The sequence below is a fragment of the Meleagris gallopavo genome, chromosome 5 (genome assembly GCF_905368555.1).
Source record: "Meleagris gallopavo chromosome 5, MGAL_WU_HG_1.1, whole genome shotgun sequence".
NCBI classification, from domain to species: Eukaryota; Metazoa; Chordata; class Aves; order Galliformes; family Phasianidae; genus Meleagris; species Meleagris gallopavo.
Genome location: NC_139408.1, coordinates 52,741,428 through 52,760,111, shown reverse-complemented (window position 1 = coordinate 52,760,111; position 18,684 = coordinate 52,741,428). Strand labels below are relative to the sequence as shown.

General features: G+C 40.9%; 1 protein-coding gene across 3 annotated transcripts in view; it reads left to right on the top strand.

Annotated features, from left to right (window-relative positions):
* The first annotated feature begins 14,991 nt into the window (after positions 1-14,991).
* MTHFD1 (methylenetetrahydrofolate dehydrogenase, cyclohydrolase and formyltetrahydrofolate synthetase 1) overlaps positions 14,992-18,684 on the top strand; it is a 247,698-nt gene continuing 244,005 nt past the window's right edge. For all 3 annotated transcript variants that reach the window (XM_085225773.1, XM_085225774.1, XM_010712015.2), the window contains exon 1: positions 14,992-15,202. In XM_085225773.1, coding sequence (XP_085081899.1) covers positions 15,162-15,202 — 41 coding nt within the window. In that variant the 5' untranslated portion in view covers positions 14,992-15,161. The remainder of the gene's footprint in view (positions 15,203-18,684) is intronic.

The window sequence follows — 18,684 nt, the reverse complement described above, 5'->3', positions numbered from 1 at the left end:
GAAAATATGCCTGATTTTTTGTTCCAAAACACTTCTGGTCCAAGAAAATATTTAGACTACAAAACTAAGATTGTTCTTTTTAAATTGCCCACAGTAAACATGATTCAGCAACATATAAAAAGATGTTTTATTACCAAATCAAAACTATGTGCAATGGAATATCACTAGGAAAAGGATGTAATATAAGGCAAATAAATGCTTATCAGGCAGTTTTGCAGGAGTAGAGTCATACATTACTGTGGTTACACTCAGTTTCTCTTTCAGTCCTCATGGTATTAGCTGCTTGAGGGGTGTAGGTTTCCAAAATAAAATTTATTCCTTGCTAATCATTTTACCTTTAAATCAAAAATTGCATTTTAAAATCTTTGTTGTTGTTTTTGTTAAAAAGTAACAGTGAAGTTAGTTTTAAGGAGTTCTGCTGGAAGTATACTAAGGGTCTTTGAGAGATCAGTAAACCTTTTTCTTCTCCTGAAAACACTCTACTGACTGGTCCTAATGCTTTTATGTGTGATATCTGCAGTTTCTGTGTCTGTACAATGAACAAGATCTCTGGTTACGTCATTTCTAGCTGCTGCTCCTGTTCTCATGGAAACAGGTGTCAGAAGTAGGTACTTAAAACCAATCACAGTTTCATTTAAAGTGTCCATGGTTTCATGATTAGGTATAGGCATGAGCGTCCCTCTTTTTTTTTCATATGATCTTCAGTAGATGTTTTCACTGCCATCAATTATTTGCTATTCTGTTGGAGCAATCACCAGAGTGAATGCTAACAAGTTCCAATCTGTGCGTTTGTTTGCCATGCTTGGTACAGTTTCCAGGTAACAAAGTGTCAATTCTTATCATAGCTGTTTCATAACTGATGAAGTAGGAATCTGCTAACACTACTGTAATTATTTTGAAGTTTCAATCTATTTTAGCCCATGAATTCAAAATTCAATCAGTCACTCCCAGTTATTTCCTGTCTGCTTTCTCAGATAAAGTTGATCAGTGTGTTTTTGGCCTGAAAAGCCATACAGGTCTCTCAGTTTACAAAAGCTCAAAGCTCTCTGTTTCAAAACTAAATCTGCAGGAGAGGACATAATCAACTTCTCTTGAAGGTGGTATTCTCCTCTGCTAAAAGAGCAAACCAGGATTTCATTCAGACACCATTATCCGCCTATCTGACAAGATATAAGAAGTGTAAGACCCACATGAAAATGGCAGAGACATAGGTATGATGATGGCAGTATTTACTAAACAAGGAACCATAACATCTTGTTAATTGCAGGCTCTAGACCTGTCTTTCACAAATACAGATATCTGGCCCAGATGGTAATGCCCTTACTTACACTGAGCAGCACTTTTCAAAACTACCTGGATGGTCAGAGGAGAGAAGTACTACTGGGCTAATTGGTTTACTACAGTATAAAAGATAATAGAGTCCATGAAAATTTCCCTCTCTCAAACCTGACCAAACTCCAAGTCATCCATGCCATATCCCATCTGCAGTTCCCTCTCCTTGTCCTGGATCTGTGGCCACTGAAACAGCCTTATAAAAACCACAGCAATTAGCTCACGTTGCAGTAAATCCCTTCTGAGCCCCAGTCTGTGAGGTGTGAGGATACACTTGCTGGGCAGGGAGGCTGTCAGAGCACTAGGTCCAGACCAATCTTTAGCAAGGATATTGCCCAGGCTATGTTATATGCAAGTCTATCTCCAGTTCTATCTCCAGCTCTGCCTCTTGGATGGATCTTGGAGCTATGCCACAGGTTTCCTGCATGACCCCATGAATGTAAATTGTAGATTTGCCTCCCAGTCTGTATCTGCCTGTCCTCTAAATAAATTTTGGACTGACTCTATGGCCCTGCCTCTATTTATTCCTGACTGAAATCCTGTTTGAGCCCTGGATCTTGCTCATCACTTGCATGGTCTGGGACTGTGGATGGATGTGTAACAGCATCCAGCTCTGCTCACTATAATCAGATGAGATGGGACATGGTCACCTATCAGTGAAGGCACTGCCCTGATTGTGAGCTCCTGGCTCACCCTCCTTTAGGGAGCAAAAAGACTTTGCTGCATGCTGGCCACAACTATGTAACCAAAAAATATCTATGCTAGTCTTAGCTTTCCTTTTTTCTTTATCCTGTCTTGTAGGAAAACAGAAGAGGATGAATAAAATGTTAGCATCTTGTTTCTTTTGTTAAAAATAACAGGGAATACATAAGATACTGTTTTATAACAGATTCTTGCGTTCAGATGAAGTACACACTCTGTATTTTAGACTTCATACAAAGCAAAGGGTAAAAGGGACCAGACTGATTTCTAGGCTGAAACCTAAAGATTAGAAAGACAAAAATGAAGCTTTTGTCTTCAGTGGATAAGCAGGAGCTCAGTATCATGCACTTACATTCAATTATTTCACTAGCTGTGTGAACTTTAGCTGCCTGCCATTTTTACTAAATGAGACAAACACACTTAGCTTTTGCAAAATAAGGCCAGATGGAGAGCCTAATGTTAATGCCTGCTTTACATTGCGCCCTAAAAGACGTAGGTCATTATCTTCTCTGTTACAAGAGCTCCCCTTAGCGTCAAATGTGAAAGCAACAGCTTTAACCGCACAGTTTGTGTTCTGTATTTCAGATGCCAGACACACGAGCTATAAGCACACAGAGGAGTATATTTACTACATGCTGTAGTGAAAATGCATTACTCAGATATACAGATGGAAATGCATGTATTCTGTTCCAAAGCCAAAGGCAGGTCACAGAGCCTGAAAATCACTCTTCTGAGTCTTCTCATCTTGCACCAGGTGCAAGAAGCAGCTTTGCCTTATAATATAGGATTTTACTAGATTTATTCCAGGAATGCTTTTGATACTAGTACAAATAGCAGAATACACAGCTGGTTAATGAAAACCATAAATACTAACAAAACAAACTTGAGGGGTGGGTCTGTGTTTAACTTATAGGCCCATCGATTTACATCTAATAAGTTTCCCCTTTTCTTTGGCTGGTACAGAGGACTGTCCAACAAACCCACAGGATATCTAGATTTTTCCAAGATAGACTTTTTTCCTAAACTGCCCCTTGCAAGGCATGACACTGCCAATAAAATCTTGAAAAGTCAGGGAAGAAGATAATACAGGAGAATTCACATTGCTTTCCTTTTCTAGATGGACTCCTTCCATCTAGAACAGTGTGCATGAAAAGGTTTGTGCTGCTTGAAGGCCTCAGGCAAAATGCTGTCTGGCTTAGCTAGCTTTGTGCCTGAAGTTCAGAGAAGCACGAGCTTCACTGGGAACTCTGCTACTATGTGAGCATGTTCAGTGTGTACTTTTGCTGCTGTTTGTCATGAGAGGGTGAGGATTTTGTAGAAAAACACTGACAGAATGAGCTTGTGACGTGCATTACATGCAACTTAAAACATCCCTTCTATTCTGTGCAGATTTTCATCTTGCTCTCTTCTTCACCATGGATTGTCTACTGTATCTGGTCTACAGAGTGGGACATACTCATTAAGTCTAAAAACGGGTCAGAAATGATTGATTTTGACTGGCTCCTTACCTTTCAGTGGGCTCAGCTCATAAGGAACAGCATGCCTGTGGACATAGCTGACTGATAACCCAATCTATACCTCAGAATAATGTTTTAACAGTTCTTTGTATAATTCATATTTCTACACCATTGGGGAAAGAAGCACTGATCTTTCCCCTTGCAGGGTGAGAAGCATTTCTTTTGGACTTCTGCTATAGTCAAAATACTTCTCACTACTTAAGAAAAGTTTAAAATACTTCTTCAAAGCTAATTAAGAAAAACAGACATTCTCTTTGTACCCAGAACACTTCGAAAAAAAATACAAAAAGCCCTTAGTAATTTATTTTTCTATAATTCTTTATTTGCTTTGGCTGGCTTCTTCTGTTACTGCTTGTTTGCTTTTATGTCACAGGGTCAAGCACCTGCATTGTGACGTTTGTATCACTGTGGCAGAGGTATTGCATCACCTGTGATAACAGAAGTCATTGACGCAGTCGTAGAACAAATGGCAAGTTTCCCACTGACTTTGGTGGGCTGGGATTTCACAGTGCACGCCATCGCAATACCACAGCAGGATCAGCTCTACACCAGGACTCTATGTGGGATGCCACTGCACTGTGCCACCAGAAGAAAAAACATTATCTTTTTCAGATTCAGTCTGAATGGCAATATGGGTTTCAGTATGGGTACCCTTTGTATCATGCAACCTTCTGTTTGCTGTGTTCTTAATTCTGCTGTAAAGAAACATTTGAGATCTACTAATTTTGTGACTTCAGACCTGTAATGAGAGGTATTTTTGCTTGTAAGTTCAGGAAAATATTTTTTCCTTCCATTATAAACATTAGCTCTCACTGGCTACTTAGCATGTATACAAAGTCTTCAGTAAATTCTAAACCAAAAAGTAATCAGGTGGGGTTGGTGTTACCCTCTCTCCTTGCTGTACAGTCCATGTCTTTTCCAACCTAAATGATTCTACTACTCTGATTCTCAAGAAGTCCCTTCCAGTCTCAACTACTGTCACATCAGCATAGAGAACAACTCGACCGAGAGTCCAGGGCTCAGAAGAAGGTATTAGCAAAGCCTGCTAAAATAAGATCAGGAACCATTGCTACATTATGACATAAATGTTTCAGATGTTCTCAACTTAAGCTTCAGGAAATAGATTTTTTCTGAAGGAACTACAGTGCAACCGAATTCCTAATACATAACTGCCATCCCTTTATACATAGTGTTAAGGATTCACCCTGTGTTTCTTAGGAAGTATCAAGTAGGCATGGAGACCTGAACTATGCCCACATTTTCTAATTTCTTCACACATGAAGGCAGTCCACTTCAGACCTTAGCAGCATAGCTGAAGGAAGCACTGTAGAAACAGGATACTGGTTTCATACAAGTTCATGTACGTATGTTTTTCCTGCCATCCTGGAGTATCCTGACTGATTAATGAAGGGACATGCATTTGGTAGCTAGAAGATCTGTTCCCATGAAATTTGAAAAATATTCGATACAGCTTAACTTTTAAATTAAAGAAAGCCCAAAGCCAAAGCTAGCAGTGACTAGAGCAACTTATATTTTTCATTAACCCAGAGTATACTCATCACTGAGTCATCAGAAGAGCATCTCCTCCTCATTATAAAATCATAGAATCATAGAATCACTAAGGATGGAAAAGACCTCTAAGATCCCCTAGTCCAATTGTCCACCTGTCACCAATATTTCCCACTAAACCATGTCCCTCAGTACATCTAAACATTTCTTGAATACTTCCAGGGACTGTGACTCCACCACCTCCCTGGGCAGCCTGTTCCAGCACCCAACCACTCTCTCAGAGAAATATTTTCTAAGGTCCAATCTGAATCTCCCCTTGCATAACCTGAGGCCATTCCCTCTAGTTCTATTGCTAGTTAGTTTCCCCTTTGCAAGAACTTGTATAATGAAATCCAAAACTTGAGCACAAATGCCTTTTTATTCTTGCTTCCATTTCAAAGTGTCACTGCAGAAAGTGTTTACCCCAAATGTTTTTTACCTTGTAAGAATTTTCTTCTTTCTTCCCCCATCACAATTTCTTTGGTTCCAAAGATGCAACAAAGCTTGTGCAACAACATCAACAGTGGCAATTTGATCCCAGCCTTTTTGTTCTTTCAATCTGAAGATGACCAGAAAGAAATTTTAAATATATTTATGATGCCAGTTTTACACAATTACCTGAAGCTCAAGCTGAAGAGGGCTGAAATAAACTAGATAGAAAACTAGACTAAGCCTAAATAATGTGTAAGGGAATTTGTGGGAAACAACCAGGACAAAAGCCCAACTCTCTGTTCCAATTTTTTCCTGATCACTGAGCAGCACTGAGGCAACTGAAAACTGTAAATTGCACAAACTAAAATAAAGTGTTAATGCATGTTTGTGTCTGTAAGCAATTGTAGCTAATAAAGTGGGTGTTCTTCCTCTTGTACCAATCTCACTTAAATAAGACACAAGAAGCCCTATATTAAGTGCTATTAGAATTTGTTGTTACATTTAAAGGTGACAGTGAAACACTTCACACTGTGCAGTAGGGTGGGGAAGGAGTTACAGCAGCTGAGATACAAGCTGAGGGCAATGTGGATATACATACAGCTCCCCAAGCCCACACTATCTTTGCTCTTTTCCAATATCTGAAAGCTGCTTACAGTGAGAGCGCGGCTGGTCTCTTCTCACTGGTGACAGATGACAGGACGAGGAGAAATGGCCTCAAGTTGTGCCAGGGTAAGTTTAGGTTGGATATCAGGAAAAGCTTCTTTACAGAAAGGGTTGTTAAGCACTGGAATAGGCTCCCCAGGGGGGGTGGTTGAGTCACCATCCCCGAATGTGTTTAAAAATTGTCTGGATGTGGTGCCCAGGGACATGATTTAGCAGAGGGTGGTTGGAGTTAGGTAGTATGGTTAGGTCATGGTTGGACTCAATGATCTTTAAGGTCTTTTCCAACCCGATGGATTCTATGATTCTGTGATTCTATGACTCATGTCTGCAACCACACAGACCTGTGATCCTTCACAAATTACACTCTTATCCCACCCTACAGCTTTCCCATGTACGGGAAGAGAATATGTTACTACCACACAGCAGTTTCATGTCAGAAAATGCACCAACAGCTATATCCTGAGAGGAGAACATCAAATCCCACAGCACTTCCTTTCCTCCCAGCATCAGCCATGACATCTGCCCATCCACATTGTCAGATCCCACTGTTCACAGATCACAGAATCACAGGGGTTGGAACAGACCTCAAGGGATCATCAAGTCCAACCGCCCTGCTAAAACAGGTACCCTAGAATAGGTCAAACAGGTAGGCACCCAGGCGGTTCCCATAGAAGGAGACTCCATAACCTCTCTTGATAACCTGTTCCAGTGCTCCGTGCACATTAGTTTATTGACAGATCTGTCAGATCAACTCTCAGACAGATAGATTCATTTTTTTGTTTGAATGTATGGCTCTTTAGCCATAAATGCAAGAGATAACAGTCCCAGGGGAAAGGAGAGGCTGTTCCTTGGCCTGTGAAGATGGCATTCCCCCAGCCCTAGTAATCCAACTCCAATGTACAGTAGTGTGGTCACATGTTGAGTGTAAAAGGATTAACTCTGTTATTCTTGCAAATAAAAAGTTTTCTATATAAAATAAATTAAAATAATTATTTTAACAATGCCATTGACAGCATCCAACCCTTGGCATGGATGACAGTGGTGGTTTCTATATATAGGACAACCTACTTTTAAAATCTTTTTCACTATTGAAAATGCCATTAATGTTGCTGACGACAGTAATGATGAATGATGCCATGCCTCAAGAGAGATGTATCAGTAAGGGGATGTAGACATGCCAGATCCCTAAATGTTCTTGGACCAACAGGCACATAAAAAAACCTCACTGATTTCAAAAGCATTTGGATCCAGTTAAGTAAGTATTGCTTACAGGTGATTTGGACCAAAAACATACTAAAATGTACTTTTCCAAACCAAAAAATGTATTCCTACACAAACAAAACCACAACAATCTCCATCCCATCTGACTCATTTTGGGATAATCTTCCTCCTTCTGCAGACCTGTATACCTCCACAGAAAGTGGCACACTGGACAATACTGCAGTGACAACTAGGAAGCTGGTTGAGATGGGGAAAAGAACCGCCCTGAGGACACAGGCAGAGCAATGGGTGGAGCAACTCTCCATCCTCAAGGTCTGACCCTTTGAATTCAAAGTAATTTTGGGGCTATCTAGTGATTGTGGCTCGAGTCTGAGTGTAGCTCTCTGGTATGGTAGCTTTTTCCCTTAGAATAAGGCTGTGCTAAAGAAAAAGAAATTCTCTTCAGAGTCCTAAATTTCAGCATGCTTTGTCTATCTCCACTGTACCTGACATTACCTAGAAAGCAGGTTTCAAATCAAACTGCTGTAAACCTGCCATTAATCTGAGTATTTCAAACATGAAATGTCCTTTCATTTAAAGAAAAAAATGATAAGGAGCATATCTGGGGACAGGTTCATTTGTATATATCATCAAGAGTTTAGTTTTATATCTGCTTAGGAAGGCACAGTGTCATTGTCAGCTGAAAGTATACCAAGAATTGCCACTTGCTGAGTTTTCATAGACTTTCCTTCAATATTCTCCTAGCTCCTGGAGGAAGTCTGCATGCATTCATGCTGTCATTGTCATCTATGTGTGGTGTACAGAGCTGAGGCTTTTGATCACCAACACCAGGAAACAGCTGCAGCCAGCATCCAAATTAAAAGCATAAAGTGAGGCAGTGAACCTACGCAAACAATTGTTCCTCCTCTCTGCCAAGCTAGCGATATCTGAATCCCTCTTGAATAGCTGACACTTGAATATGGACTATATGAATGCTATAGAACTATCATAGTGTTTTTGAAAAAGAAATTCAGTTATTTGTCTGTGTGTCAGCTCTATTTCCCTGTTAGTGAGCACAATTTAAGACAACTCTTCAGGCTTTAGAAATCATCCTTCATGTAAAGCTGTAATTCTTCTCTGTTCTGAGCACTTATGCTAGCTGTGCCTGAGTGAAGGGCACCTTCTTGAGTGAAGGACACCATGTGTGCTGTCTCAAAATCAGATGTTTCAAAGAAAATTCAAATTGCCAGGCAGTTCTGTGTGAAAATGTTCCTATTTAAAATGTCAAGGCACCCCTCTACAGATCCCAGGACAGACAGGAAAGCAGCTCCTCAGCATGCCTCTGAAAGACACATAGACTTCCTGTATCACAGAAGTTCCATCACCCTATAACTTGTAAAAATCATAGGACATATGAGGAACTGGAAATCAAAAATTGTTCACAAAGGGAAAAACACTTTGTTCTTATCATCAAATCTTTTCACAAAGCTCCAAGAACACTACTGAATCCTCAAAGGAAAAGGGCAGTAAAACTCATGCCCCAACTGTATTACTGAGGCAGATGCTCAGACCAAACTGCTTAACTGTGCTGACATCTCACCATGTAGGTCCACAAGGTCAATGCCTATACTAGTGTCAACGTTGTAGTATAGAAATGGCCTTGAGGCCAAATATGTTGACTGTCTCACTGAGTAACTGTTGTAATATTTTCTTTGCTGATCCTGTACAACTAATGTGAATAATCAGTCTCCTTCAGAATCCACTTGCTGGTCCTACACTTCCATGGTAGGCATAAAAGATACCAGTAACATTACACCTCAACACATTTCCTCTTAGAAGTATAATTCATTTTCTTCTCCAGGCATCTAGGCCATAAGGAGGTATCACAGCGGGCTTTCCCCTGTTGAGCTCATCATATTCCTGCTGTACACCAAGTCTACCTGCTATCAATTTTCACATAGCCCACGCAAGCATCAGTCACTGACTCTGTCCTAGGTCCAGAGTCTAACCACAGCCTCATGGTTAGCTCTGCAAAGCAGTAGGGCTCCAAAGCAAAGCTATTCCATGTGCAACCTCAGCAGCTGCAGTGGGGTACACAGGCTAGAGAGGTCAAAATGGTTAGCTTCAAGACGGTGGCTGAAGGGGACTAGACGAGTCCTTAATGTGCTTTTTGCCTGTTACAGCTGACACAGCTCACAGGACATAGCATTGGACTGTCCTGCTGGATTATTTCAGGCTCTTAGATATAGCAGGAAAGGATGGCTCGTTTCATAGCACAGACTTTCTAATGAGATTTCAAGCTGGTTTGTAAATTGGAAAGCTCAGAGAGAGTACAGAGCAATAGACTTGAGCATGCAAGAATGGACAGACTCCATAGCTTCAGGGCAAACATAAGCAATGTGTCTCTCAAACCACTGCCAGGATCTGCCTCATTTATAAACTGAGCAATTCTTTTAAAATACAAATCACACAGCTCATAGGCAAATCAAAGGGCAAAAATGGGATCACTCTCACGAGAAGTTGTCAAAGTTTTGGTATACAAAGGTTTGCAGTATAAGGCAAATAAACTGGGAGATACATGCTCGCATATATATACAGCTTATGTTGAGACAATTCTAGAAAAGGGTTTTTCTACTGCTCTTAATATTGTAAATAAGCATGGAACAAGCTAATAGTGAGCTCTCTTACTTTGATACATTTCAAAGTGGAAAAGAATGAGATACTTGAATATTCTGTGCACTCATCACCTTTTAACTTCTTTCAGGTTCTGTTCACAAGAAGTTAAAGTTCATCCCCAAATACGTATCTTAGGTGACCATTAGGTAAAGGAAAATCTTTTTGCTTCATTGACGTGTGCCTGTAATCATATTAACAGCATCAATAGTCTGCTGTCCCAGAGCAGTTATTAGACTCACTCCCTCTTCAATTTCCTGCTCCTTCCAATTTCAGTAGCACAATTAAACACAGACAGTGGGAGAGAAATACTTTTAATTTGATGCTAAGAAATAAAGTTTAGTTACAAACAACCCCAACAGGGAGATAAGAAACAGCACAGTGCGTAAATATATCACTATGTCAGAGGTACAAGAAATATGTACTTACCAAACACAGCACGTGTAGACAAGTACCTTATCTATCCTGTTTCCATAAAACCTAACCAAGACTTACATGGCCGAGAGGTACTTATGCAAAAGGGGTAGCACACATCTAGTTAATCACAGCTCCAGTGCTTGTGTTTATATTTTGCTTTAGACAATCCTTCTTTCTCATCTGTCTTGTCTGGAAAATGTGATACTGCGTTACTCACAAACAGGCTGGGATAGTGAATTAGGTTGCTGTTTATTTCAATGCTGTAGAAGCATTAGGAATGGTTATTATATGAGAGGACTACTCAGGAAATGGTTTCTTTGCTCTGAATTGTCTCTTAACATCAGTCAGGCCAACCCAGGGCCCACGTTATCAAGTACTCCAGCATTGTGGAATCAGATTTGACACAAAATTCTTCAAGCTGCTAATGAGACATTTTTCTTCTGCAGGATTCCTAAGAGGTCAACTGGAAGTGTTGGAAGATTTCTGTTTGAAGGTAAAGTGACATATCTAAAGAAAATTAGCTAAAGGAGCAACAAGAGAAGAAGCCAACAGAAAGGAGCCTGTGACAACTGCACTCAACTATGTACCAGTCACGTATATGAGTCAGTGGCACAGGACTGTAAGTGGAAGTTTAGAGGTAGTTTGACCTGGTTGTTGCTGTCTTTAGAGTGACAAACTAGTTTTGGCTGATACAAAACTCCTACATGGGAGGCAAATAGCTGGCAAGCTTGAGACGGGTTAAAAGAGCACATCAGAGATCCGTTTGTCACTACCACTCTGCTGAACTCAACCAGCTTGACCAACCTACCAGAAAAAAAATCAACAGTAAAAGTAGACTTTGACTGCTTTATAAAAAATCAGTTCATCGTTGCTAAAATTACCCTTGGAAGCAATTTAATTAACTTGGCTACCTTTGTACTGAAGCTGACAAGGAAGGCTCTAAACCCTGTTGTGCTAGTTCAGGCACTGGACAAGAAACTCTGAACACCAGACAGCAAATAACATTTCAACCTAGGACAGACATTTCTACAGTGACAGTTCAACAGCTGGCTGCTTCACCAAGCTGCAATTTCTGTGTTGTACCTAAGATGGATGGAGCACATGAGATAGCTAAATGGATAAGGGGCTAACTACACTTAGGAAACACTTCATGATGAAACAAATATTAGATCACAATTTTTAGCATTACATTAACACAGCTTAGCTATGAGGGACCTCACGTATGCTGAGGTCAATCACAAGCCTCGTATGTCAAAGTTCTGTCATCTGATCAAAGGTACAGTTGACTAATAGCATATATTTAAATACCACCACTCCCCCATTACTAAATTGTGTTTTCCATCACAGGAAAGAAGTTACATTCTACAGAAACATCAATTATTTGTCCAACCCTGCTTTGGTCAGGAAATGAAAATGCGTTAAGTTCATCTATGCCTCCTATTCTCCCTTTACTGAAGGTGATATCCTATCCTAACCAGTGGGTGAAGCAATGACTAACGTTATTCCTTAATTTGCTGATATAGGGTCAGTTTCTCATAACAAATTCCAACTTCTGGGGCCCTGTGCAAGCAGAGGCACTGCTCTTAGCCCATCAGTAACACTGAAAGTCTTTCTGGCACACATTTTGCAGCCCTCGTGGCTTTTTTAAAGAGCAACTTCTATGACTTTTGACATGTTAGGTAAGAGGGGGTGGAACAAGAGTAAACAGTCAAAATGTGGCAATTACCAAATCAAACTCAGGAACACCGGGCAGGGAAGTGAGTGAGGTAGAACAACTGCTCGGGAGTTGTATTCAAGAGCAGAGATCTTTCTGAGGCTTCAAGTAACTGTTTTTACCTTCATCCAAACAGTCGACAGAAAATAAGCCTTCTTTGTTACAAGACTTATCATTCTCAGAGCTGTCCTTATCACAGCAATAATTTCTTTCCTTATTGTTTTGCATAATATATTTGATAAAATTGTATTGAAAGCACTGATTGTTGCTCTCAACTGTACCTGTTTTCACATTTGTCTCCTTTGCCACTATGTTTCTCCAAGATTTCCTTTACAATAGCAGTTCTAAGTTTTTTCCTTCATTTCAGGGCTGGATATGGCTCTAACAAGAACTGAAAAGGTCTGTTTAGCCATTTCTCATCATATAACCCTTTTTCTGTTCCCTTCTCATCTCATTCTCAGTATTTCAACTTCAAGATGACAATTAAGATTAAATGTTAAAGAACAAGTTCTTACATAAATGTATGACACACAACTTCTGAGTGACAATCTCAGCTTTGGTACTTGACTGCTGCATGGAACAAGTTAGAAATAAAAAAGATTTTTCTATGATAAAAGGAGATTAGCTAGTTTGATTTTCTGTCATAAATATTTAAAATTCATGAGTCTGTTCCTTCCCATGAAAACAGAATCTGGCTCAAACAAAATGAGATGATAAAAGAAGTTGTTTGTTCGGTATTACTTTTACTCTCCAGGTCATTTTCAAAGTTTTGTGTATCATTGTGAGACATCTTTTTTTCAGGAGAAGGGCTATTAAGAAAAGTAGAGGGAAGTAAAGACACATGCAAACCATGCAAGTTTGCAATTCTGGACTGGAATCTACAGCTTCTGATGGCACTAGCTTTTTTTGCTTACTCTGCAAACAATGTCATTGGAATATTTTTAAATAAGTGGGCTTTCTTTTCCTGCTGATATTTATACATTATCATCTTCAGTGTAAAATCTTTTTTAGCAAAAGTTGTTTTTGCAAGCCTGTGCTATCCTTAACTGAAAGCGTCTTTTGCACATTTTTCTAAACACTTTTTTTTCTTCCCCAAGAGTTCATTCAGGCCTCAGATAAAAGCAACAGAAGAAACAAACAAGGCACAGAATTTTAAGCAGCTGAGAAAAATCCCTTCCCTCAGTTAATTGTATTATCTCAGTTTTGATTGCATAATACTGCAACTGTCTATCGGAACATTCCAGGAAATACAAGGAATAGCTATAGAAGGACAAAAAAAAAAAAAAAAAAAAGTTATTTCTAATTTTTTTATTTAGCATATAGAAACCCCCAAACACAGTTTTCCCTTTTTTCCAAGTCAGTTTTAAAGAGAAATTTCTGACCTCTATTCCTACAATTGAAAAGTTTTTAACTTCAGTTGGTTTTGACCCCTTGAAATAACCAGCTTTCCCCTCAATAAAAAAAAAAGAAAGCAGAAAAAAAAAAGCAGAAGTCATTACCTATATGCTACAAGAGAAAACACATGGGAAAGACTTATCCTCAGAGAAGTTTTAGCAATATATGGTATATATTCCCCTCCCAGAATTCCAGAGAAGCATCCCTGGAGGTTCTGAGCTTCTAAAACAGAAGGGTCTATATATTCCATCCTCATAGTTTTGTGTGCTAGACGGAAACTGCGACATCTGTATTCCACTTTTCTCAAAATCAGACAGGCCCCCAAATCCATTCTTGATGTGATTATAGCATTGAGAAGCATGATGCAGTGTTGTAGCAGGATTGAATGCCTTCTCAGCAAACCCTTTAAAACATCAACTTTCTTTTCAAAAATGGACTTCAAACAGGCTTTTTTTAGTCCTAACTTCTCACTGGGACTGCTGTTGCACTAGCATCAAATCCCTGTTTTCCACACTTTGTGAACCTGTCATCCTATTTCTTTGCTGCACTGGCACCACATGTGGCAGATGTGTCCCAAAATAGTAACAGGAATAATGCCTTACCTTTATTAATATCCTACTTTAATAAAGAAGGATGGGAACATACTACTGCTCCATCCCATCACTAACTGTGACTGGGGGCTCCAGACCTGGACACAGTACTCCAGATGGGGCCTCACAAGAGCAGAGTAGAGGGGGACAATCACCTCCCTGTCCCTGCTGGCCACCCCTCTTTTGATGGAGCTCTATTTTCTTGAATCATGTCCCATGTGATACACGTCAATAGGACAAACCTTGTGCAGCTCCTTGGGGCCCTGGCATTACAAGCAAGGCAGCCTCAAGGTATGGCATCCAACTGATTTTCCTATCCCCATGAGAAAAGCACTGAAAGCTGATTCTCTCAGCTTACACTCCCCCGTGGATTAAGAAGAAGCACTGGTTATATAAAATGGAGAACTGCACAGGTCAGAGCAGCCTGCCTCACAAGGAAACGCCTTCCTCAGCATTATTCCTTGCTTAAAAGATATCGCTCCGACAGATAAAGACTGCTGAATAAAAACCCTCTACTGTTAGCAAAGTCTGAAGAGTCTCATAGTAGCTACCTGCAACCCCAGGCCATAACATACTGAAGTTATCCATATGTTGACTTGCAATTCTACTAAATACGTGACCAGAAATTTGTGTACTCCTCCAGCAGCGCACAAAGCCCACCACAACGCTGGCTTTCCCGTCCCTACGCCCAGACCCCTTGTGTGCAGAGCCAGGGAACGCGCTGCAGTAAAGGCGGCTCTGGAGCGGCCATCTCACAACGCCTCAACCCGCTCCCCTCAGCCTCAGGGCGCTGAAAAACGCAGGGGAGGAAACACGCACAGCGCAGCAGCCCGCCGGGGTGGGGCAGCGCTTGCGCGGTGGCTGCTACTGAAAGTTTGGGCCCACGTGGGCTGCAGGATAGGGCTGTGGAGGGGACGGCGTGTCCTGCAGAGCACCCCGGAGAACCGCCGCGTTTGGCTGCCGGCTCCCGCCCTCGCCATGGCCCCCGCAGAGATCCTTAGCGGCAAAGTCGTCTCCGCGTATGTACCCTCCTCGCTGCCGGAGGGGGGTGGGGAGGTCTACCTTTCAGAAGAACTGAAAGCGTTGTCTCAAGAGCTTAGCCTGGGGGTCTGCTTCTTGTTGGCCCCGTCCAACATCAGCCCTGGAACACTGCTCGTGGTTGTTCGGCATCTCTGTGCTGAGATAGGTGCCCAGGCTGATGCGACAAGGTGGAATCACTGCCTCTTGTCTGTTTATGCTCTCAGGATGCTTTCTGGGCCCGAGTTGGCAGCTTAGGGGTGATCTCCGTTTTGAGAGCATCGATTGCTTCTTTTTAAAGCTAATTAAATTAATCTATGTATCGGATGACTTGAGTATGAGTGTTAACATGTGTCTTGTCAAAACTGTTGGAAAGATTTGTCAGACTTCCTTCTGCTTTCAGCTTTCACTCAACTGAGCCTTGTGCTGTGTAGTCTTGCTTACTTTCCCAATTGCTGCTCTGCAGTACACTGCTATACGTACATGCTCTATATGTGAGTACACTGCTGTATGTACAGAAGAAAAATGCAGTGTTTGGCTATGGGTGACACTTGTGCGATACTCAGTGCTAGTGGTGTGTGGCGAGGTAGGTTTGATATGCACACCGTCAGCTTGGATATTAGGAAAAATTTGTTCACAGAGAGTGGTGATGCATTGGAACAAGCTACCAGGGAGATGGTGGAGTTGCTGTCCCTGGAGGCGTTCAAGAACTATGGAGATGAGAGAACATGGTAAAAGGGGATGGTTTGGGGTTAGGCTAGATCATCTGGGAGGTCTTTTCAACCTTAATGATTCTATGAACTTCTCTATAACCAAGGAATTTCATAGAATCATAGAATGGCCTGGGTTGAAAAGAATCTTGAAGATCATCTAGTTTCAACCCCATTGCTGTGGGCAGGGTTTCCAACCACCAGACCAGGCTGCCCAGAGCTACATCCAGCCTTGCCTTGAACCCCTCCAGGGATGGGGCCTCCACAACCTCTTTGGGCAACCTGTGCCAGTGGATAACCTGTTCCAGTATTCATCCAGAATTTGGACAGAAAGTGTAAATTTGAAATGATCTGAAGTAATCTCTGAGAACTTGTTGGGGCTCATCTTAGGTGTTGCTGCATATAGAACATATGCTTCCAGCTGGCAGTGCTGCATTTCTCAAAACTAGTCTTAATGTGTCTTGAATCTAAATGTCCACAACAAAAGCCTGCTGAAATGTGTTTTACCCAGTAATTTTTGGGCCACTTGTCAGGATGATTACTTGGGGCTTTCAGTCTGTCAGTCTTGTGTACTTTGTTAGACTTACACTTTTGTCAGTCTTGAGAGCATTGTGCTCTGCATGCCCTATGTGTGGTGCTCACAATACCTAGTGATCTGCCCACTTCAGATATTTCCTTTTTCTGGCATGGAAGCTGACATAGGTTCCTTCAAGCTACACGTTAGTGTAAATTTAGACTGAATAGAATTCTGGAAAGGTGAAACTTTGAGGGGAAGGAGCATGTTTTGGTGGTATTTTGAACTTTCATCTTCTAATATTCTTGGTTCTAATTTTCTTGCATTTTTTATTTTTTTATTTTTTATTTATAGTTATAGTGGTGACTTTTTTATTCTGTTTGCTGTCAGTATTACGTTAGCAGTTGTTTTAAGAAATGATGTTCGAATGCCTGAAAGAGAGCAAGATTTTAGTAGATACATATGGGAGAAAGGATTACTTTGTTTCCAGAGCAGCTCTGAGGTTCTTAGTTGAAGCCTGCCTTCGAGCAGACATTGAATCTTGACCTGAAAACTGCACAAAACAGGAAAAAAATTATTGCATATGTACCAACGTTCTTCATTTCCTTTACATCTCCTGTATTTATGCCCAACATAGCTAAACGCTATCATAGTCTGCAGGTCTCATGTATTTTGTTTTTTTCTGTAGTGGAGTGTTTGTTGAAGATGTGAGGAAATGGACTGTCACCTGCAGATATGTCTCTTTTTCCAGGCCCTCTGGAGAAGTGCTGAGCCAAAGGATTCTCAACATCCAGAGCCAACTGTCAGGCCATGAATCTATCAGTAAAAGAAAGAAGCAAGTGATAGGCGTGTGCTCTTTCTCGAAATATTCAACTGAATTTGTCTGCCATAGTAAGGGTGTGTTTCTCAGTACATCATCTGCAAAGTCTTTTCAGTTACAGTCCTGTAGAGTTCTTCTATTATTCTGGGCTTTAATTGAGAAAACTTTGCTTGTAATTCAGTCAAATATTAACAAATAAGGTGAATCAATGAAGCAGTGTTCCAGCTAGTTAATTCTGAGTTTATGTATGTGTTTTAACTTAAAAACTCCTAAGTACTATGAACTTTCTTCTCCTGTTATCAGCCACCCCTTCCCCAAAGAAGGGTGAAGAAAATAACTAATTCAAAGTCATGTCATTTATTAAAAAACAAACAAACAAAAAAAAAAACAGGTAAATAGTGACATTTTTGTGAATCAGTTGAAGAGGGAAAAAACTTAAGGAGATGGAGCTTTCTTGTCCCTGTGATCAAAGATAAGTTATGTAGGAGATCAAGCTAGTTAATGTCTAGAAAGTCTTGGGAGGTTCAGAAGAGACACAGAGGAAATTAGTCAATATATGTGATGATAATAAGTGTGATTTTTATCGTGCATGGAAGGGAGAACATACAGAGCAGCAGATATTGTGATTTGTGTAGGATTTTTTGTGCTCAAGTTAATAATGTTTTGAATTAGGCAGCTTCTTTCAGTAGAAACAAGCTCTTCTATTTGGACAGTCTGTGAAGGATATTGGATGTATTACACTGAACTTGAGTGTGAGGTGAGGGCAGAAGACTTGTGAATTGATTGCAGCTCTGTTGTCTAAATTGCTTCTTCCCTCAAACAGCCGTTTGTTTCTGCATTTTTTTTATCATGGGGGCAAAGTTGAGCAGTGGCAGCACTGTAGGCTGCAATGAAAAATGGCTATAGGGACAGTAGCTCTGGCCAAAGTGGCTTGGGGTCTGGGGAGACTTGTTAGCCTTCTGCAGCCATTTCTGGAGGGCTGCAGCAAGAGCACTTCTGATTCACACTTCTGAAGCCTTTGGGGAATCTGTAATCTGTGCAGTGAAACCAAACCTTTCTCTCTTGGGGTCAGGCTTCTCCTGTAGAGCATCGTTGTCTCTAAGGGAGGTATTGCCTTGGTCATATGTTCAGCAGTATCACCTACAGTCCACAGAAGGAATGGAAGTACAGCCTGATTTTTATCCTAAATTTGGTGCCGCATATGCTCACACCACAGCCACCCAATCCATTACATGTAAAGAATCCAGCAGGTGTTGTGGTGGAGTCTGCCTGGGGAGATCCTGGCATGAGAGCTGTGCTTCTGTCTCTGTGCTTCGAGCAGAACTGGAGGAAGGTGGTTTGTCTCTGCTATTCTGGGAAATTCACTGCGTAAATTTAAATTCTGCTCAGTTCTGCAGTCTCGTGAAAGAAAGGCTAACCGCTTCTTTAATCTTTGGAACT